The 24,010-nt window shown below is 40.6% G+C and overlaps 1 protein-coding gene across 11 annotated transcripts in view; it reads left to right on the forward strand.

Annotated features, from left to right (window-relative positions):
- Positions 1–24,010, forward strand: part of celsr1a (cadherin EGF LAG seven-pass G-type receptor 1a) — a 365,300-nt gene that overhangs the window by 166,219 nt on the left and 175,071 nt on the right. For 10 of the 11 annotated variants that reach the window (XM_078553378.1, XM_078553370.1, XM_078553374.1 and 7 more), the window contains one exon: positions 6,002–6,640. In XM_078553378.1, the coding sequence (XP_078409504.1) occupies positions 6,002–6,640 (639 nt within the window). The remainder of the gene's footprint in view (positions 1–6,001; positions 6,641–24,010) is intronic. The other variant, XM_078553376.1, reaches the window with a different exon arrangement.

Consider the following 24,010-nt stretch of genomic DNA (forward strand, 5'->3'; position numbering starts at 1 on the left):
TTTACAAGGGTTAGAAAAGTGTAGCTACGAGGAGAGATTGGATAGGTCGGGGTTATTTTCCTTAGAACAAAGAAGGCTGAGAGGTGACTTGATTGAGGTGTACAAAATTATGAGGGGAATAGATAGAGTGGACAGGATAAAATTGTTTCCCTTGATGAAGAATTCTAGAACCAGGGGACATAGATTCAAGATAAGTGGCAGAAGGTGTAGGGTGGACATGAGGAAGAACTTTTTTACGCAGAGGGTAGTGGGTGTCTGGAATTCGCTGCCCGAGTTGGTGGTAGAGGCAGAAACTCTAAACTCTTTTAAAAAATACCTGGATCTGCACCTTAAGTGCTGTAAGCTGCAGGGCTATGGGCTGGGTGCAGGAAGGTGGGATTAGAAAGGGCACCTGGGTGTCCTTGAGCTGGCATGGACAAGATGGGCTGAATGGCCTCCTTCTGTGCTGTAACTTTTCTATGGTTCTATATACATATATGGCAACAGTTCTCTGATCAGAATGCGATAAATACGATTGATGTCTGGTTATCACAAGTTTCCAAACTTCTATTGGAGCCTATTGTAAATACCAGAGTTATTGGCATACCAGATTTCCTTCAGGATCTTTTGGTACTGAGCAAAATACAGGCACCAGGAAAGGTTATATCGTACAGATGTTCAATTTGGAGCTGTAAATGATGTTTATTTACTCTAAGTATTCTCACTTTTAGAAGTTTGTTTCTGATGTGTCAAACTCTTGTTTCGTTTAGAAAGTCTGTAGATCAAAAGCATAAATTGCGGAAGTCTGGAAATGCCGAATTTTTGCAATATTATTTACCCCGTTGAGGAATACCAGTAATCAAAAACCCACTGATCAGCTACATTATAGATTACATACAGAATGAGATTACTTATACACTGCTCCAGCAGCACACCAACACCCCAACATCCAAAGATCATCCACTTCCAAATCAGCCCCAGTTCTGTGTTTGTGATCAACTATATAGTTTTCCTGAGATTGTGAAGTTAGGGTTGCTTTACACCGTGAACACACACCTACATTTTATCAAATACATTCTGGAAGTTTTTATGGACACCATCTTTAGACGGTCCCCTATCTACTATAGTTAGTGATCTCCTCAAAATATTTAAGTAGTTTCATCAGACCTGACCTACCCTTCACAAATCCATGATGACTAGCTTTAATCACCTGTTACTTTTCTAACTGCTCTGTTGCTCGCTCTGACGACAGAATCCAGTAACTTCCCTATAATTCATGTTATTTATCCTCTGCCCTTCCCTTTTTAAATAATGGAGTGGCATTTGAAATTTTCCAATCCAAATGTGTAATTCCTAAATTTAAAGAGTTTTGGAAAATCATGATTAATGGATTTGCAATTTCCTCATCTATTTCCTTTAATAGTAGGGGGTTGAAAAAATCAGGTCTGGAAAGTTTGTCTGCCTTAAATACCATTATTTTCTCCATTACCATTTTAGCTTATAGTAAATCCATTAAGATTCCCCACGTTCACAACCTCCCGACCCCACCTCAGCTTTGACATTTTCAGCTTCCTTTGCGCTGCTCCAGGTGAGACTGATTTACTCATACTTTCAGCTTGGTATATTGCATTCACTGCACACAATCCAGTCTCATTTACCTTGGGGAGACTAAACATGAATTGAGTGACCACTTTGCAGAACACCTCCATTCAGTCCGCAAATGTGATCCCAAGCTTCCGGTCACCCTCATTTTAATTTACACTCTGGCCTTTTCTGTCTTTGGCCTCCTATGCAGTTACAATGAAACTCAATGTAAGCTTGCTGAACAGCACCTCATTTTTCGATCAGGCACTTCATAACCTTCAAGGTTCAACACTGATTTCAATAAAATTAGATCATCCCCTCTGCTTCCGTTTTTCAAATGGCAGCTGTTGATGATCCTGACTCCTGTTTACACCTCCTCGAGGCCCACTTTTTTGTTAAGTTGTGCCATTGTCATCACTTTTTGTCTTGCATGATCGTTGCTTTTGTACTTTAATCTCTCCTGCCTTCCACCCTATCACAAACCTCCCTTTTTGTTCTTTCTCACCCTCTTTCCCTGTCTCCGTACTTGCTTAAAGCCTATTACATCTCCAACTTTTTCAGGTTCTTACAAAAAGTCATCAATCCCAAACATTAAGACTATTTCTGCACAGATGCTGCCTGACCTGTTGAGTGTTTCAAACATTTTCTGTTTTTTATTTTAGATTTCCAGCATCTGCAGCATTTCCTTTATTATTATTTTCTTTTCGTCCTGATTGTCAACAGTGAAAATGGATACAAAGCACTTATTTAACAAGTCCGCCTTTCGCTTATTCTCTATAGTCACACCTCTGTCCATCTGTAATTAGCTCACGTTTTCATTTACCACTCTACCCTCAGCATATTTATAAATACTTTTACTGTTAGATTTGACGTTCCCTGGTAAATTTTTTTGTAAATTCTCCTTTGGTGGATCATATCACTTTTATTGGTGCTTTTCATATCTCTCTCACTCTGCTGGATTACCACTTCTGCAGATTAACAGTATCATTGCTCAGCTGTGGTTAATGTAAAATAAACTCCAAGCCTATCAACTATAAAGACATAAGGATCATTGACATCAACCAAGTCCTGATTGTAGCTTTTGATAGATAAGCTGATATAATATTAAGGATTGTTGCAAGATACCAGGGCTTTACTTGCCTATCTGCCCGAGCTCCAGTAGCCTGGCTACTTTTTAAGAATTTGATAAAATGGGATTTGTTTGGCACCCTCACTGTTTTGGATAATGAAAAACATACAGTTTGGAAGCATTTGGAGATCATTTTAAAGAAAAATAGTTAACCGAATGGCTCCATACCTAATCTTTTTTTAAAATGTAGTGACAGTTGGAATGTAGGTTGCCACCTGCAAAAGTACAGAATATTAGACTCTGATCAAATCCCCTTAATCTTACAGCTTTACATTAGTGAAATTTATAGTTGTGGAACTTTACGAAACAATGCAAAAAGCCTGGTATCAGTAGTGACATTATTCATTCATTTATCATGGTGTTATTCATAATGCACCGAATCACTATTAAAAATGGTGGCGATTGTGTCAGTATATTTTTTTAAATTGCATCTTACCAGAAAGAATAATATTGACAGGTGCAAAAGCAGCCCTGCTCAACCTCCCCACAGGATATTAGGAACAATAGTACATCTCTTGTTCTAAAAATGTCGGTAAATTAACCCTCCCAAGTCTAATTTTCTATGATGAAATGAAAACCCTGCAAATGTTGCAAATCTGAAATATAAACAGAGAATACTGGAAATACACAGCAGGTGAGGCAGCATTTGTCTGCTGTATGACATTGTGCTGTGTAATCCTTCATTACAACTGAAGACTGAAAGGTGAAGAGGCATTTTTCATCTGGTTAGAAGAAATTGAGAGAAGAGAATGGGTAGTGAAAGAGAACCAACGGAGATTTTTATGCACTTAATGGGCATCAAGTTTCAAAACAAGCAATTTAAAATGATACGATAAATTTATAAACTATTATTTATAAGTTCCCAACAGAATTTAATAAAACATTAACTTCACACTGACTTGTTGATGGAAAAAGCCTCATGGCAGCTTTCATATGCTCATCCTTCACACGCTGGCTTCAATTAGTTGTGCGAAATCAGCTCTATAAATTGTACTAGGGTATAAATGACTCCTGCCTAGGTGGAGGAGTGTGCATGAAGCAGTGACCAAGCACCAAATATTTCATTGTGTTGTAAACCTATTTCTATAACTCTTCCCCAAAAAATACCTTTGGATGCTTTGGTATCTAGCACCAGCCTAGAGACTCGCCTGAATTAGGGCCTCAGTTCTCCGTTGTTTAATTTGCTGGTCTTGTTTCCACATGCAGTTTGCCCATTTTGTCTGCATGAATATTGGGCCACATCCTTCGCTGATACAGGCCTGAAGGCAAGCCCAAGAATGGAAGAGGGGAGCAGCAAAGGGGGAGCATAATCATGAATATTGAATCACAGAATTGTTACAGCACAGAAGGGGGCCACTCAGCCTGTCGTGTCTGTGCTGGCCCTCCATAGAAACAATTTACCTAGTGCCACTCCCCCACCTTTTCTCAGTAGCCCTGCACGTGAATGTATAATCTATTTAATGATGGCTTTTGGTGCTGTCACCTGAGACATATTTCAAAAAACTGAATATGAGAGCTTTATGCTGATGATTACTTTAAATGGCCACTGTGTAAGGAAAAGTTGGTTGGCAACTGTAAAAAATAAACGGTGCACTGGTGTAACCTATGTTCACATGTACCATTGTCTCACTTACACATAATGTTGTTATGCTGGAAGATGGAGAGATCAAATGGTTAAAAAGACCTGGAGGAGGTTGGACTGAAGTAAGAATTTCAAAATCAACCCTCTGGGTGATGGGCAGCCAGTTGAGGTCAACAGAGTTTAGACTGATGACTGAGCAGAATTTAGTATGGGACACAATGTGAGAGGCAGGATCTTAGTTGAGTTGGAGTTTACATAGGGTTGAGCTCAGATGGCTGGCAAATGGATTTTGGAAATTCAGTCCGGAATAACAAAGACAAGAGTGAGGATTTTGAAATGTTGAGGTATCGACTCAGGTAAGTGATATTTTGGAGGTAGAAATCAAAGGTATTGATTTCGAAATGGCTGCAAGTTTTGAAACTTAGTGCAGAACTCTGAAGTTGCAGGTCTTGAGATTCTGTAAGGGGAGATAGATTTGATTGTGTTGAAAGCTACAGGTAGAATCTTGAGGGGTAAGGGAGAGTTACAGCCACAGAACCTCACTGTTATGTTTGACCAGGGAAGTTTTGGTGCTGTGGAAGTGACAGAAATCAAACTGAAAGAATTTGTATAGGGAATGGCCACAGAGTTATTTGTTTGATGATTCATTTGAAGAAATGAAAGTTGGAATTGGACAGCAGTTGGACAGAAAGGAGGAGTCAGGCAGAGGCTTTTGAAAGAGAGGTGGTGGTAGCAGTTTTGAAGGAGAGAAATATGAGGGAAAGGAGCATCTAACAAAGTCATCATTGAGTAATTAAGCACATAGTCAAGAGAAAAAGTCGTGGGTGTCTTGGCAGAAGACTGTCTGATGAGGGCTGGAGTGAGATAAGAAAATGCAACAGTATGATGGAGTTTAATGGCTGTGCCAAGAGAAGGCTGAGTTAGCTGAGGAGGTAACCTCAACTTTGGGGAAAAATTCATGAGCTCCTCGCACTTTCCCTTGGAAATGAGAAGAGAAAGGGCAGTGAGAAAGATCAAAGGGGGCCATTTATTGTGAAAAAGAATTTGAGGTTGATCGATGGAACCAACTTTTTAAAAATTCTTATTGATGGGTTAATATTTTAATAAGAATACTACTATCTCACTTTCATGTTTAATTCTGTACTCTATAATTCAAAGAAAACATTTTATATATGTCCTCTGGCGATACTTAATTTTTAATAATCCTTAAAACATTCAGAAATGATTAACTGAACCCACAGAAGCTTTTCATTTTGGCATTGCCATTGAAATTATATAGTGTCTAACGAATAAGTAAAGATTTGGATGTTGTACATTTTGTGTGAACCAAGATGACACCATCTTGACACTTCTAGACAATATCATCTAATTGCATCCCATTTCTTACTCTGAGGAAGAGTTTAAATATTTCTAAATAATTTTTAAAAATCTTCCCTCACCTCTCTGGTACCATGACGAAAGTGATTTTCTCCCTCTCGGATCATGATTTTGTTCTGTCAGGGCCTTTTTTGTTCTTAACCTTAATCCAGATTTAGGGTTGTCAAATGTGGGGAAGTAGGTTGCCTGATAATGTTAATGTATTCTCTCTTCAGTGTTTGGTTGCACTCATTATTCTGAAGTGCAGATAGGTTCTGGTAAGTTCTCTTCTTACTATGCCAATCATACTAACAGCATCAGCTATGCCTTTCGATCCGATTCTGATGGTTTCTTGCTTTTTTTTTCTCCAGACGGTATTCACATCATTACCGCACTGTGTACTTTGAGAGTGACCATCATCACGGAAGACATGTTAACAAACAGCATTACCGTACGCTTGGAGAACATGTCCCAGGACAAGTTTCTTTCTCCACTGCTGTCCCTCTTTGTGGAAGGAGTTGCTGCTGTATTATCCACAACCAAAGATGACATTTTTATTTTTAATATTCAAAATGATACGGATGTAAGTGCAAACATTTTGAATGTGAGTTTCTCTGCATTGCTGCCAGGTGGGGTAAGAAACCAATACTTTCCTTCAGAGGATCTGCAGGAACAAATTTATCTCAACCGGACACTGCTGACCACCATCTCCACTCAGAGGGTCCTCCCCTTTGATGACAATATCTGCTTGCGAGAGCCCTGTGAAAACTACATGAAGTGTGTGTCTGTGCTGAAGTTTGACAGTTCAGCTCCTTTCATTTCATCTGACACGGTCTTATTCCGACCCATTCATCCCATTAATGGACTGCGGTGCAGGTGTCCTCCTGGATTTACTGGGGATTATTGTGAAACGGAGATTGACCTTTGTTATTCAAATCCATGTGGTAGTCATGGTCTCTGCAGAAGCAGGGAGGGAGGCTACAACTGTGAATGCCGTGAAGATTATACAGGTAAGTGTCTCAAGTGTTTTTATTTTAAATTTGTTTATTTAAGATGAAGGCCCAATTCTAATTTGGAATGTACAGTATCATGTGTGAACTTCATAATCAGAAGCAAAGTTCTGCAAATGCTGAAATTGTGAAATAAAGCCAGAAAATGCTGGTAATATATTTAGCATCACCTTTTAATCTCTCAATCTACCTCAACAAATTCGCCCCCTCAGATGTTGTTTACATTTAAGACCTTAGTTTCAGAGTTAACCACAAAACCCTCAAACTTAATCTGAAATTCCATCATATTTTGATCACTCTCTCCCAGTGGAGCTTTTACAGTAAGATTAATAATTAACCCTGTCTCATTACACAATACTATATCTAAAAAAGCCTTTTCCCTAATTGGTTCATCAATGCATTGTTCTAGAAAACTCTGTAGATTGCATTCTATGAACTTGTCCTCCAAGTAACTTTTACCAATTTGGTTTGTCCAGTCTATATGAAGATTAAAATCCCCCATGATTTTTGCATTACATTTGTTAAATGCCCCTTTAATTTGATGACTTATACTATGCCCAAAACTATGATTACTGTTGAGGGATCTACAAGCTACCGCTTTCTAGGTTTTTTAGGTCCACCCATACTAATTGTATTTCCTGACTTTCTGAGCTAAAGTCCTTTCTCGTCACTGCCTTTATGTCATCCTTTATTATCAGGGCTACCCCACCTCATTTTCCATTTTGTCTGTCTTTTCTAAAAGTCAAGTACCCGAGACTATACAGTTCCCATCTTTGGGCACTTAGCATCCTTGTCTCGGTATTGGCTATTAGATCAAACCCATCTATATTAGTGCCTAAATTATCTATTTTGTCACAAATGTTTCATGCATTCAAAAATAATACCTTTAATTTTAAGCTTTTACTATTTTTCCCTGAAGTGGCCTTCATCGCTAATGACCTATAAGGGTTATTAAATTCTCTGTGCCATCATGATATAATTTACTTGTTTTTACCAAAATCGCTGTTCTGCTCTACAACTTGGGCTTTACTCGTCAGACCTATAAATTGACCTTTTGCCTGAAGCCTTCATATCCCCCCCACCCTTATTAGTTTCAAGCCCTATCTACCACCCTAGGTATTTAATTCACTACAATACTGGATCCTAGCTCAGTTTATTTGGTGTCTGTTCCTTTGGAATGGTTCCCTCTTTTCCCTGTACTGGTGTCAGTGTTTCATGAATTGAAACTCCTGCCTCCCACACCACTCTTTCAGCCATGCATTTAGATCTCTAGCCTGTTTGTCCCTACGCAGGGAGTTATTTCCCTATTATGAAAAGGTGGATGAAAATAAAATGGACACATACCTGTTTGACAGTGTTAGCCTAATGTTATTCATTGTGGTTGGTTTTATCGTATAGTTATGCTTGATGACAGGTTGGTAGTACATGAAAGCCTTTTTCTGACCAGTGTTTGGACCTCTTGTCAGCTTCAACTGCACTGTATAGATTTCAGTTGGATCTAATTCATCAACTGTCATAGTAGTCTATGTCAAGGCCATCTAGGTGGGCTTATATCACAGATAAATAGCATAGTAATGGACAGTGGCATTCAGTTATTCAGTGATCGGGTTAAAGGTCAATGCAAGAAGTCTTAAGTGGGATATTTCTTCCAGCTGAGGTTACAAATGGATCACTGATAGAATATAACGCCACAACCACCCACCCAACATCCTTCCTAATATGGTAGCAGTATATGGAAACGAATTTGCACTTTTTATTTGGAATATTAACTAGGAGCCTCTTCAACAGATGCCTCATATTTTGCATCAATTAGAGCCAAGGGTCTATTTTCCTAAACATGATTTATAATATCTTTCCAAGATTTAAAAATATTGGACAGCTTGTCTAAATCTAAGCACCCTCCTGGATCACAATTTATTAGGAAACAGCGAAGTGATAGTATTAGACCTAATCTGAAGCTTGTACCCTGCTTGCGTAAAGAAGTTTTTCCTCACATTCCCCCTGCACCTCTTTCCCAAATCTGAAGTTTAGAAGAATGAGGGGTGATCTTATTGAAACATAACATTCTGAGGGGGCTTGAAAGGATAGAATCTTGGGAGGATGTTTCCCCACATGGGGGAATCTAGAACTAGAGGGCACAGTTTCAAAATAAATGGTTTCCCATTTGAGACAGAGATGAGAAGGAATTTCTTCTCTCAGGGGGTCATTGGCATTTGGAATTCCACCCCCCCGCCCCCCCCCCCCCCCCCCCCCCCCCCCCCCCGCCACTTCCCAGTGAGCAGTGGATGCTGGGTCATTGAATATATTCACGGATGAGCTGGACAAATTTTTGATCTACAAAGGAGTCAAGGGTGACCAGGGTTGGGGGCAGGCAGGAAAGGAGTTAAGGCCACATCAGATCAGTCATGATCTTATTGAATGGCGGAGCAGGCTCAAGGGGCCGAATGGTCTACACTTGCTCCTATTTCTTATGTTCTCATGAATAAAGCTGAGCACTGGAAATGCACTCTGCAAGCACCTGGAAAAAGAAAAGACGGGTTCATGTTTTCAGTAAAGATCCTTCACTGGAACTGAAAAGAGGAGTCTGTGATGCTTTGTAGGACTAACAAAGCAAAGAGAAGAGGAGAGAGCAGGCAAGTAAGTGAAATATATTACTGGTAACGAAAGAGCTTAGAAACAAACTAAAATTGAAGAAGAGGGCATATGGGATTTACAGGTGTGATTTTAATGAGGACAATATGAGGAAAAGGGAATATGTGGAGAAGTCTCAAAATATCGAAAAGAACATTATTCTACAAATATATCAGCAAAAAATGAATTATTAAATGTGTGGCGGGACCCCTGGGAGGAGAGAAAGGTGATTCAATGGAGAATAAACAGAAGTTGACTAGAATACTGAGAACAAGTGTGACAACCTTTGACCTAAAGCAGTACAGTAAAGAAAATTTGTAATTTCTTTAAAATATTTGTAGAATCTGCAATTGTTTTCAAGAATATTTGAAAAGGACTTTTAAAGGGCTTGTAAAGGGATCAATTATAATTTTCATGGATAATAAAAAATACTGGTCCAAGTGACCTGATGACCTTCAACCTGGAAGGAGTACCAACAGAAAGGAAGTTAACATATGAAAGCCGTGTGGCTGGCAGACACAAGAAGAGTTGGGGATGGATGCTGATCACACAATTGCAGGAGCTCTTAGAGGTACTGTGTGAGCAGGTTAAAAAGGTCTAAAACCTCTAAGGTTGTGTGAATAACTCATAGACGTTGAATATCTGAGTGTTTTACCAGAAGTGACCAAATTGTGAACCAGGGTATTATTAGTTGGTTGATTGAAAAGGAACTCTTGAAAGTTACACCATCAGGATTGCTGTGACCCGAGAGAAAGGATTTGTAAAAATGTGCCTTACTAATGGAAATTGTTCTCATGAAACTCAGAGGTGAAAGCTGCTGTCGGATAGGACTTCTGACCTATCCTGCATGAATAAAGAACAGCATACCTTGGAAGGAGTCCCACATGTCTGCGAGGAGTGAGGAGAGTGCTTGTGCTTGTGTAAGACACATCTTTGCTGTATCGACTACTTACAGCGAAATTTACCTTTTTTATGTGAAATATCTTTTGTTGGATAATTCTCATTGAAATTGGTTGGTTCTGAGTCGTGTTAAAGTAAAAAAAAATTTTTTTATTCATTCACGGGATGTGGGCTTCATTGGCTGAGCCAGCATTTACTGCCCATCCCTAGTTGCCCTTGAGAAGGTGATGGTGAGCTGCTTTCTTGAACTGCTGCAGTCCATGTGGTGTAGGTACACCCACAGTGCTGTTAGGAAGGGAGTTCAAGGATTTTGACCCAGTGACAGTGAAAGAACAGTGATATATTTCCAAGTCAGGATGGTGAGTGACTTGGAAGGGAACCTCCAGGTTGTGGTGTTCCCATCTATCTGCTGCCCTTGTCCTTCTAGTTGGTAGTGGTCTTGGGTTTAGAAGGTGCTGTTGAAGGAGCCTTGGTGAATTCCTGCAGTGCATTTTGTAGATGGTACACACTGTTGTGACTGTGCATTGGTGGTGGAGGGAGTAAATGTTTTTTGTGGATGTGGTGCCAAACAAGTGGGCTGCTTTGTCCTGGACGGTGTCAAGCTTCTTGAGTGTTGTGGGAGTTGCACTTATCGGCAAGTGGGGAGTATTCCATCACACTCCTGACTTGTGCCTTGTAGCTGGTGGACAGGCTTTGGGGAGTCAGGAGGTGAGCTACTCGTTGCAGGATTCCTAGCCTCACACCTGCTCTCGTAGCCACAGTATTTATATGGCTAGTCCAGTTCATTTTCTGGTCAATGGTAACCCCCAGGATGTTGACATTGGGGGACTCAGTGATGGTAATGCCATTGAACATCAAGGGACGATGGTTGGATTTTCTCTTGTTGGAGATGGTCATTGCCTCGCACTTGTGTGGTGTGAATGTTACTTGTCACTTGTCAACCCAAGCCTGGGTATTGTCCAGGTCTTGCTGCATTTGGACATGGACTGTTTCAGTATCTGAGGAGTCGTGAATGGTGCTGAACATTGTGCAATCATCAGCGAACATCCCCACTTCTGACCTTATGATGGAAGGAAAGTCATTGATGAAGCAGTTGAAGATGGTTGAGCTGAGGATACTACCCTAAAGAACTCCTGCAGTGATGTCCTGGAGCTGAGATGACTGACCTCCAACAACCACAACCATCTTCCTTTGTGCTAGGTATGACTCCATCCAGCAGAAAGTTTTCCCCCGACTCCCATTGACTCCAGTTTTGCTAGGGCTCCTTGATGCCACACTCGGTCAAATGCGGCCTTGATGTCAAGGGCAATCACTCTCACCTCACCTGGGGAATTCAGCTCTTTTGTCCATGTTTGAACCAAGGCTGTTTTGAGGTTAGGAGCTGAGTGGCCCTGGCAGAACCCAAACTGGGCGTCAGCGAGCAGGTTATTGCTAAGCAAGCGCTGTTTGATAGCACTGTTGATGATGGGGCTCACTGATGATTGAGAGTACACTGATGGGGCGGTAATTGGCTGGATTGGATTTGTCCTGCTTTTTGTGTGCAGGACATACCTGAGCAATTTTCCACATAGCTCGGTAGTTAGGTACAGAAAGCGAAATCTTGTTGGTGATTTCTTCATTTGGTTATCTAGGTTCATGGTTTCCCATGGGGTAAATGGGACAGAAGCATATTGGGAGCAGGAAAATTTTGAATTAATTAAGATTGAGATGAGTGATAAAATAAATAATGAAACAAGTTAGTTAAGCTGTCCTGCTGGAATCTGATGGGATAAATCAAAGGATCCTGAGGGAATTGGAGGAAAAAAATTTCAGATGCAAGAGGAATGTTATTTCAGGATTCTATTGCGAATGCACTAGTAAGCGGGCCAATGTAGTACCAATTTTTAAAAAAGGGCAGGGTGTGCTAACCTGAATAATTACAAGCCAGCTTGTTTAGCATCCATGATCAGAAATATTTTTGCATCTTAGATTAATGATTAAATTATTAAATATCTAGATGAAGAGAAAATTATTAGACACTACGACCACAATTTTGAGAAAGGAAAACTGTCTGCTTACAAACCTGTTAGAGCTCTATAAGAAGATGCCAGATTTGGTGGATATGGGCCAGATGGATCTTCGCAAAACCTTTGACAAGCTACCACATAAGAGACTAATTGAGAAGACTAACTGAGATTAGTGGGAAGGTAGCAAATTAGATCAAAAAGTGGTTAGAAGGGAGAAAACCAATTAAGTGCAGTTTTTTGGAGTGGCGGAAGCCGGGATTTGGTCTGGGACTGCTTCAGTTCACTTGTACATCAGTGATTTTGATAAAGGGCAAAATAGAGTTAAGCCCAAATTTGTAGAAAATACTAAAATAGAAGGCATGGTGAATAATTCTGAGGACCACAGGAAGCTGTCAAGTGATAAGATGATTAAAAAAGATCATAACTATACTTTGAGGGGGACAAAGGGGGGGGGGGGGGGGGGGGGTTCAGGCGAAGGGAGACTTAGTAATCCAAAGGGAAAGGCCGAGGTATCGGAACAGTATAGTGACGTGGGTAAAGACAAGCAGGGTTCAACAGGAAGGGACAGAGAGTTTAACAAAAAAAATGCACATCATCGAATAAGGTCATTGCAGGGAATAGAAGTTTAAAAAAATGAAATTAAATGTTCTTTATCTGAATGCATGAAGCATCTGCAATGAGATGGATGAATTAGTGGCACAAATAGAGATAAATGATTTAGATCTGATTACCATTACAGAAATATGTTTACATGGTGATCAAGGCTAAGAAATAAATATTCCAGGGTACATAATATTTCAGAAAGCAAGACAGAATGGCAAAGGAGATGGGATAACCCTTATAATGAAGGATGATAGAAAGACATTAGTGGGAAAGAATCTGGCCTCTGCAGATCTGAAGTAGAATCAGTATGGGTGGAAATTAGGAATAGCATGAGTCAGAAAACACTGGTGGGAGTAGTTGATAGACCACCTAAAATTAGTTATACCATTGGGCAGAGCATTAAACAAGACATTATTGGAGCCTGTAACAAAGGAAATGTAATAATTGTGGAGAATTTTAATTTTCATATAGACTGAGACAATGAAATTGGCAAGAATGGTCTAGAAAGGTGAGTTTGTAGAATGTTTTTGTGACAGCTTCTTGGAGAAATACGTAGTGGAACTGACTAGGGATAAAACTATCTTAGTTCTGGTATTGTGTAATGAAGCAAGGTTAATTATTAATGTCAAAGTAAAAGATCCACTGGGAAATAGCGACCATAATACTATTCAATTCCATGTCAAGTTTGAAAGTGACACACTCCAATTGCAAAGAAAATTCTGAAAATTAAACAAAGCCAATTACATAGGTATGAGGGGAGAACTGGCTAAGGTTAGTTGGGTAAATAGACTGAAAGGCATGGAGGTAAATGAGCAGTGGGAAATACTTAAAAGAAACGATTCAGTGTTCAACAAAAATACATTCCATTGAAGAACAAAAACTCAGCAAGGAGGACCCATCCGTAGCTCACTCAGGAAGTTAAGGATAATAGATTAAAAGAAGAGGCTTACAATGTTGCAAAAAAACAGTAGCAAATCTTAGGATTGGTAGTGTTTAGAAACCAGCAAAGGGCCACAAAAAATTGACGATAAGAGAAAAATTGAATATGAGAGTAAGCTAGCCAGAAATATAAAAAATAATTGTAAGAGCTTTTATAAGTATATAAAAAGGAAGAGAGTAGCTCAAGTAAACATTGGTCCCTTAGAAGCAGAGACAGGAGAAATTATCATGGGGAATGAGGAAATGGAGGAGGCACTGAACAAATATTTTGTCTGTCTTCACATTGAAGACAAAAGCACCATACCAGAAATAGATGGTAAACTAGGGACTAAACAGAGTGAGGAAATTAGGGAAATGAATATCAGCAGAGATAAAGTATTGGATAAATTTAAGGGACTAAAATCCTACAAATCCCTGGGACCTGATGGCCTATACCCTAGTGTTCTAAAAGAGATAACTAAAGAGATAGTGGATGTGCTAGCTATGATTTTCCAAAATTCCTTAGATTCAGGAATGGCCCCACTAGATTGGAAGTTGGCAAATATTACACCACTTTTCAAGAAAGGAGGGCGAGAGAAAGCAGTGAACTAATACAGGCCAGTTAGCTTGACATCATTTGTTGGGAAAATGCTGGAATCTATTATTAAGGAAGCCTTAACAATGCACTTAGAAAATCATAGTATGATTAGAACAAGTCAACATGGTTTTACTAAGGGGAAGTCTTGTTTGACAAATTTATTAAAGGTTTTTCAGAATGTAACTAGTCAGGTAGATAAAGGGGAGCCAGTAGATGTAGTATACCTGGGTTTCCAAAACACATTCTAAAGGTTAATAGGCAAAATAAGGGCTCATGGAGTTGGGGGTAATATATTAGCATGGATAGTGGATTGGTTCAAAAAAGGTTGTAATGATAAGCCCAGTAATTACAGGCCAGTCAGTTTAAATTTAGTGGTAGGCAGAATTCTAGAAACAATTATTCGGGATAGAATTAGTAACCACATGGAAAAATATGGGTTGATAAGGAAGAGCCAGCAAGGATTCCTAAAGGGGAAACCATGTTTAATTAAACTACTAGAGTTTTTTGAAGAGTTAATAGAAAAGGTCGATGAGGGTAATGCTGTTGATGTGGTGTACATGGACTTTCAAAAGTCATTTAATACAGTGCCACACAACAGACTTGTGAGAAAAGTTATTGCTCATGGAATAAAAGGGACAGTAGCAACATGGATACAAAATTGGCTGAAAAATAGGAAGCAGAAAGTAATAGTCAATGGATATATTTTGGGTTGGAGGAAGACTTCCCCACGGGTCAGTATTGGGACCCTTGCTTTTCCTGATATATATTAATGATCTAGATCTTGGTGTGCAGGGGACAATTTCAAAGTTTGCAGATGATACAAAGCTTAGGAGTGTTGTAAACTGAAGAGGGCAGTGTGGAATTTCAAAAGGACATAGACAAGTTGGTGGAATGGGCAGATAGGTGGCAGATGAAGTTCAATGTGAAGGAGTGTGAGGTGATGCATTTTGGTAGGAAGAACATGGACAGACAATATAAAATAAGGGGTGAAATTTTAAAAGGGGTGCAGGAACAGAAAGACCTGGGTGTATATGTGCGTAGATCATTGAAGGTGGCAGGACAGTTTGAGAGAGCAGTTAATAAAGCATATACTAGCCTGAGCTTTATTAATAGGGGCATAGAGTACAAGAGCAAGGAGGTTATGCTGAATTTATATAAGACACTCGTTAGACCTCAGCTGGAGCAGTATGTACAGTTCTGGGCGCTACATTATAGGAAGAAAAATTCTTTCAAGTTATTAACAGTCACAGATTGCAACTCTTTCGAGTACAATCACAGTTCTTGGTTTCCGGGTGTGGGACATGAACCCACAACCCTCTGATTCAAAGGCGAGGGTGCTATGAACTGAGCCACAGCTGACACCTCTATTATAGGAAGAATGTGAACACATTGGAGAGAGTGCAGAAGAGGTCTACAAGAATGGTTCCAGGGATGAGAAACTTCAGTTGCGAAGTTGGATTGGGGAGGTTGGGACTGTTCTCCTTGGAGGGAAGAAGGCTAAGAGGAGATTTGACAGAGATGTTCAAAATCATGAGGGGGCTGGACAGAGTAGACAGGGAGAAACTGTTCCCATTCGTAAAAGGATCAAGAATGAGAGGGCACAGATTTAAAGTGATTTGCAAAAGAAGCAAATGTGACGTGAGAAAAAACTTTTTCACACAGCAAGTGGTTCAGGTCCGGAATGCACTGCCTGGAAGTGTGGTGGAGGCAGCTTAAAACGAGGCATTCAAGAGGGCATTAGATGATTATTTGAATAGAAATAATGTGCAGGTGTATGGGGAAAAGGCAGGGCAATGGTACTAGGTCGTAATGCTCATTTGGAGAGTTGATGCAGGCATGATGGGCTGAATGGTCTCCTCCTATGCTGTTCAAATTCTGTGGTTAACACATAGAAAACAGAGTGGGCCTAAATGGGGCTTTTTCAAGTTGTTCGTCAGCGGGTACTGGAGTGCCGCAAAGATCAGTTCTGGGACCTCAGTTATTTACAGTCTATATTAATGACTTAGATGAAGAGACCAAGAGTAATTTATCTAAATTTGCTGATGATACCATACTAGGTGGAAAGGTAAACTGTGGGGAGGACACAGAAGCTGCAAAGAGATATAGAAAAGTTACGTGAAGGGGCAACAAAATGGCAGATGGAGTACAATATAAGGAAATGTGAAGTTATTCGCTTTGATCGTAAGAATAAAAAAGCAGACTATTTTTTAAAAGGTGAAAAACATGTAAGTGTTGATGTTCAAAGGGACTTGGGTATGCTGGTACAAGGAAAGCAGAAAGTTAGCATACAGGTGCAGCAACCAATTAGGAAGACAAATGGCATATTGGCTTTTATTGCAAGGGGTTTGGAGTACAAGAATAAAGAAGCCTTGTCACAGTTGTACAGGGTTTTGGTGAGACTGCATTTGGAGTACTGTGTGCAGTTTTGGTCTCCACATTTAAGAAAGGATATACTTGCATTGAAGGTGGTGCAGCGAAAATTCACTAAATTGGTCCCTGGGATGAGGTGGTTGTCCTATGATGAGATGCTGAGTAAATTGGGCTAATAATCTCTGGAGTTTAGAAAAATGAGAGGTGAAAATTCTGAAGGGGCTTGATTGGGTAGACACTGAGATTGATTCCGTTGGTCGGGGAATCTAAAACATGAGGGCACGGTCTCAGGGTTAGGGGCCGATCATTTAGGACTGAGATGAGGAGCAATTTCTTCACTCAAAGGGTTGTGATTCTTTGGAATTCTCTGCCCCGGCGGCTTGTGGATTCTCCATTGTTGAATACATTTAAGGCTGGGATAGATAGACTTTTGGGGTCTCAGGGAATTAAGGGATATGGGGAGTTGGTAGGAAAATGGAGTTGAAGCCCAAGATCAGCCATGATCACACTGAATGGCAGAGCAGGCTCGATGGACCATGTGGTTTACTTCTGCTCCTATTTCTTATGTTCTTATGAATGGGGCAAGGTGAGCTATGAAAGAGCAGAGAGATTCGGGGGCTGAGGTTGACAAACTATTTAAAGCAATGCTTCAAGTGGATGAGGCCATTCTTAATAAGATAAACTGGTGGAACAGTTTTATGGCAAGAGGTGTGGAATATAAAAGTCAAAAGCAATGTGTATAAAACCTTTTGTAGGTCACAGTTGGAGTACTGCATGCAGTTTTGGGGCACCACGCAATGGGAGCATGTTGATTTGAGGCCAAAGAGATGGTACAATTGAGATTGACTAGGATGCTGCCTGTTACGAGGAAATACAAATAGGAAAACAGACTTGAACAATTGGGTCCATTTTAATTAAAACAGAGAGAGTTCTGAAGTAATTTGGTAGAGGTATTTAAAATTATGAAGAGATGTTACAGGGTAAATAGAAACAGATTGTTTCTCATGGCTAATGACTCTAGAACAAGGAAGGCATAGATGTAGGATTAAATATGAGATTTGGGACAGAGCAGGGAATTTTTTTTAATATATATTTGCATTATCAGAGTTAGCGATTGGAGCAGAGACCATGCCAGCATTTAAGAATAGGTTAGATAAGAGGCTGAAGGAAAGAGAAAAACTTGGCAGGAACATAGGACAGGGACCACTGCTTGTGTGGAAGAGGATAGATGCCAACTCTGACTGGTTGGATCAAATGGCCTATTTCCATGTTGTAATGTCTGTGTCATTCTACACAACTGCTACTAGGAAAAAGCAGCCAGAAGTTTTCGAAGCCTGTAAAGCCTTGTTAAAATGCTAAAGTGAGGTGAAACATGCAGGGTGGTAGTTAAAGATCACATCAAACAAGTTTGGAAAAACCAGTGTAAAGATAAAAGATGAATAAAGCAGCTGGAAAGTAGAAGGGAGTGACATGGAACATGTAAGGAACTGACAGGAAAATAGGGAAAAGGCCACAGTCGGAATTTTCAGGTCAATGTTCAGATCAAAAGTTGCACAGTAGCCAAAAGGAACATAGTTTGTTTTGAGCTTGGTTAGAATATTGTAGAAGGCCAAAGGCGCTAAGGTGAAACTGAGAATGGAGAGGAGAGTTGAAGTGGCGCGTAACAGGGATTATATTTATACACAGAATGGAACATTCAACAAGCAGTCACCTGGTCTACATTTGGTTTCTCCAATAAAGAGGAAACTATTGGGGCCAAATTACAAAAATTAAGATTTCCCATCTTCAGTTTGAGGGGATAATGAGTAAGACTTCCGGTGTTTTTTGTTATCAGTTCACATTTAGAATATTGTGTTGTAATGTTGCTTGAAACCTTGGGCACCCTAACTTTAAAATATCAGCAACGAGCTGGAGATTATGATTCTGGAATGTTATGTTCTCAGTTATGAAGCAGGGCTCAAAACAGGTGGACCGGTGTAAAAAAGTGGCACTGGAAGTTTAAAATGGTGTCAGCTGTGCATGCACACACTTCTGGTGCCAGTCGTGTCAGACACCATATTGGTGATCCCATTAGCCAAGACACAGTGAGCATCTGGCATAAGTAGGTAGATCATGATGTCAATCAACATATAGCTCTGTTTTGACACCAGCACTGGCACTCTGGAGCTCAATGTTCTAGTTAACGTACTCTCTTAGACACACACAGCTGAACAAGCAGTCAACAGCAGGAAAGATACTCCCCACCACCAAACCACGCCCCCCCCCCCCCCCCCCCCCCCGATGTTTATGGTCTTCATGTCACACCTGTATGCATCCTTGAAGCAGAGCTCCTAGCATCATACTGATCCTCTGGCTCCAGCCACCTTGCCATACAGAAAATCCTTGGGAATGTGTCTAGCTTCTATCTATGAATGTGCCTGAGCCAGAGAAATTGCCTCTGCTTGATGAATGCCAACGTACTCGGGAGATTAACATTTGAGAGCACTGCCACGTTCGTGATTTTATTCTTCCATGAGATTCCCAGAGTGCACCACAAACAGCAAAAATGGAAGTTATTGAACTTCCTTTCCACAAATACACACACACACACACACAACACCGCTTTTTAAAGGTCTCAACTAGTACTTTCAGGTTAGCTATTGATTGATTTCTTTTGGCTGTTGCTATCATTGTATGAATGTTTGATGCTTTCAAGAGTTCTTTAAGTTCTTTAAAGCTGCTGAAAGTCTACAGGGAAGAGGTGTGGCAGTTACTGAAGGACTTGGTTCTGACTTCAAGGCTTCTGCCCAAACTAGTTGCTCACAGACATGGATGCAGTTTTATACATTTACTTGGAATACAACATGACTGGGAGACTGAACAGAGGACACACAGAGCAAGTCAAGCTACTAGAAGAGGGAGGAACATGTAGGGGAGACCCCAGCGACTGAGTGTTGATAGACTGTACAACTACCAAGGGCATCAAAGTTGTGCCTTACCCTGTTCACATCTGACACTATTTGAAACAGGGCAGAGGTCATGCGGAGGTATCCAGATTGCCAGGGCACCAGAGCTGTTTGTAGAGCCCCTTAGCTACCCCTGCTAAACATAGACTATGAATCAATCTAGGTGGCTTACTATTACACAGGATGGCACCTAGGCCAGTGTTTCCCAAACTAGGGCAAAATAGCATAGTGAACCACTTGTTTGCTGTGACTTAGTAGTTAAAGTGACCCAGAATGTGTCTCAGACTTTCCAGTTGACTCTTGTTCAAGGATTGTGGATGACATAAATATTAAAATTTTATGAAACTTTATTCCAATTGCAAGCAAATTATTTCAATATATGGGGTTCAAGTTCAATGACTGAAAATTAGAGCATGATACTCTCATAACCCCAGTACAATTGAAAATTTGAGAGAAATTAACCTCACCTGAAGATCGAGCTGCTATTTTAATGAAAATTTTAGATTTGAATATGGGAAAGCCTGTATTCTTGGAAGTAGGAGTCAGAAATATGAGACATCTACAGTCAGCTGAGGAATCCTCAGCACCATCCAAAAATCCTCACGATGGGTTGATTTATAGCTGAACACAGTTCAGGAATTTAGTGGGAAAGAATATAGATATGGACATTAAAAGTAAGCATTCTGTCCAAATCACTCAGGGCCCAATAAGGTACTTTCATATTGTATATTAAAGTTTTACAGTGTGCAGTGGCTTTTAGACATTATCAAAGATGCCAATTGTTTGTCAGACTTTGCACCCATAGCTCACGGCATAGGAGAAGCCATGAGAACATTTTTGAAAGAGAAGATGGCTGCCTCCAGCCACTGGGGCAAGCCTGAACAACATCTCTAAGTCTCCTGGCATGGCATATGCATACATAAAGAGAAAGAGGCTCAATAGCACAATTTTGCCTTTTGAGTATGGTTGATATGTTATGTGGAATATTTGAATTCAGAGTTAAACAATTCTAAGCATTTTTGTGAAACTACTTGATGAAAGTTGTTTTGCAGAATTTGTTTCCTCCAATCCTGCGGGTGCAACTATCAGTGCTTTGGGGTGATTCTAAACAGCTTATCTTTTTAATTTGATTTGTATTGCTGAAAAAAGAGACATACTATCGAATCTTTTAGTCTTGCACTCATCAGGACAGCTACGCAAGATAAACCAACAGTGAAAAGAACAACAACTAAACAAAAGCTTGGGGGACAGCCGTTCCTTAGTCCATTCCCCATGGCAATGCCTTGACCAATAGAAGTGGAAACAATGAGTCTTGTAGCGATTGGCAGTTTAAAAAAAACGATTGCTGCTATTGTCATAGAAATGGACATATGATGAGGCAGTGCAAGGAAAGATTCAAGCAGGCTTGTAAACAAAAGAAGAAGCCCAATGAAATCTACAATGTAGAAGAGCCTGAAACAACAAATTCAGACATTTATTCATTGTTTAATCTGAAAGTTGGAAAGACAGAATCAGTATTTGTCACAGTGCAAGTAAATGGCAAACCTGTTCGAATAAAAGTGGATACTGAAGCTTCCACTGCAGTAATTGGGGAACATACCTTCAGATATTTGAATAATGGTGAACATCAATTAAGTTTAGAAGAAACAGCCGCCAAGCTAAAAACATATATGGTGAAGACACTCAAGTAAAAGGCATAAGCAAAGTAACTGTCCATTATGGAAGCCAGTCAGCAAAGCTACCCTTGATGGTGGTAGCAGGTGAAGGGCCAAGGCTCCTGGGGTGAAATTGGTTGAAGGAGATTAAGTTAGAATGGGCTGAAATTTTCCAGTTGAGAGCAAGTGGGCTACCAGAGGTACTTGGAAAGTACGCCACTGTCTTCAAGGATGAACTGAGGAAAACCCAGGGCCTACAGGCCAAGATTCATGTGGATCCGGAAGCAACCCCTCGCTTCACGAAGGCGAAACCGGTGCCATATGCCTTGCGAGAAAAAGTCAACATTAAACTGAACAGACTAGAGAAACTGGGCATTATACAAGCTGTTCAGTTCTCGGAATGGGCAGTGCCCATAATCCCTGCCCTTAAATGTGATCAAAGCGTCTGAATTTGTGAGTACAAACTGACGGTTAATAAAGTAGCTAAGCTTGACAGGCACCCCATTCCAAAAATCAAAGACCTGTGTGCCAAGCTGGCAGGGGGGGACAATGCACACAAAGCTTGACATGAGTTATGCTTATCAACAACTAGAGTTGAATAATGCCTCCCGGGAATTTGTCACAATTAATACCCACAAAGGATTGTACCAATATGATTGCCTTTTGGTGTCTCCTCCACTAGTGCCATCTTTCAGAGAACAATGGAAAGCTTACTGCAGGAACTGCCCCAGATTGTAGTCTATTTAGACAGTGTATTGGTGACAGGATTCACTGAAAAAGAGCATTTGGCAAACTTAAGAAGTCTTGAAATGTTTCTAGCTGGCTGGAGTGCGTTTATTAAAAGAAAAGTGTGCTTTCCAAGCAAGGGAGGTAATCTGTTTGGGTCACTGGGTAGATTCACAGGGCATCCGCCCAGTTGAAGAGAGAGTGAGAGCCATAAGAGCGGCACCTGCACCAGAGAATGACTCAGAGCTCAAATCATCTCTAGAAATAATCAACAATTATGGGCAGTTCTTACCCTATTTGTCTACAGTGCTGTCCTCCTTACATCCTCTACTCAAAAAGAACCAATGTTGGTCTTGGGAGGCACCACAGAAAGAAGCTTTCATAAAGGTGAAACAATTGTTGCAATCGTCCAATCTATTAGTGCATTACCACCAGACGAAAGAATTGGTGCTGATATGTGACGCATCTCCCTATGGAGTGGGAGCAGTGCTCTCTCAGCAGATGGACAATGGCACGGAACGGCCAATAGGTTATGTATCGAGAACACTCACCACAGTGGAAAAACGATGCTCTCAGATAGAAAAGAAGGCCTGTCCATCATCTTTGGTGTCAATAGATTTGACCAGGATGTACACAACCACCATTTTACGATTGTTTCAGACCACAAACCATTGCTAGGCTTGTTTAGTGAGAACAAGGCTATACCACCCATAGCCTCAGCAAGAATATGATGGGATTTAATTCTGGCAGCATAAGAATACACTTTCATACACAGGCCTGGCAATCAAACTGCATACGCCGATGCCCTTAGTTGTTTGCCTTTACAAGAAAATGATGAGCATGCCCAGTTCCACAGGAACTTTTTTACTGTTAAATTTCTTAGATTCCTTGCTGGTATATGCTCGACAGATCAGAGACTGGACAAGTCAGGACCCAGTTCTATATCAGGTACGAGAACAAATGCTACATGGTTGATCACAGGAACCCGTATCTGATGAAATGAAACTGTACTTCAACAGAAGACATGAAATAACCAGCCAGGATGGCATCTTATTTGAGGAGCACGAGTGATAGTTCCTCCAAAGGGAAGGGAGCCACTTTTAATTGAACTACACAGTGCCCAACCAGGAATTTCCCGAATGAAGACCATAGCACGCAGCTATTTATGATGGCCTGGGATCGATGGCGAAATAAAGAGTTTAGCAAAGCACTGTTTGCAATGTCAGCAATGGCTGTGGTTACACATTGACTACGTTGGACTTTTCCTGGGGACAATGTTTCTGCTCATCGTCGATGCCCATTCAAAATGGTTGGATGTATATGAGTGAAGTCACCAACGTCAGCCACTACAATTGAGAAACTATGTCAGAGTTTTGACATTCATGGACTACCAGAAGTAGTCATTTCTGATAATGGCACGGCATTTAGGAGTTGTGAGTTTCAACGGTTTATCAGCCTCAACAGTATCACTCATGTGAAAATTATACCATACCACCCTTCCTCAAACGGACTGGCCGAAACTGTGGTTCAAATGTTCAAGACTGGCATGAAAAAGCTAACTGGTGATCCCTTGGCAACCAAGCTAGCACGCTTTGTTTTTCATTACAAGACGAGTGCTCACACAACACCAGGTGTCATATCTGTAGAGCTATTGTTGAAACGCCGTCTCAGGACGAAATTGAGCTTAATAATGCCGAATTTAGAGGGGAATGTGGAAAACAGTCAGGGAAGCCAGAAAGCTAGACACAACTGGCATAGTCGTGGGAGAATCGGTATCCATGAAAAACTTCAGAGAAGGACCAAAGTGGTTACCAGTTGAAATAAGTGCATTGACTGGACATCCTACCTTGCCACGTGAAGGTGGAAGGCCGGACCATTCGTAAACACGTGGACCATTTAAGGACGAGAGACAAATCACCAAGATTTGGTTCTACCAGTGACCATGACCGGGTCTGTGTTTCCTGTTGAGGATACCCAGTCCAGGACTGACATGTATTATCCTGTAAGAGTTGAGGATA

The sequence above is a fragment of the Cetorhinus maximus genome, chromosome 12 (assembly GCF_964194155.1).
Source record: "Cetorhinus maximus chromosome 12, sCetMax3.hap1.1, whole genome shotgun sequence".
In the NCBI taxonomy this organism is placed as follows: domain Eukaryota; kingdom Metazoa; phylum Chordata; class Chondrichthyes; order Lamniformes; family Cetorhinidae; genus Cetorhinus; species Cetorhinus maximus.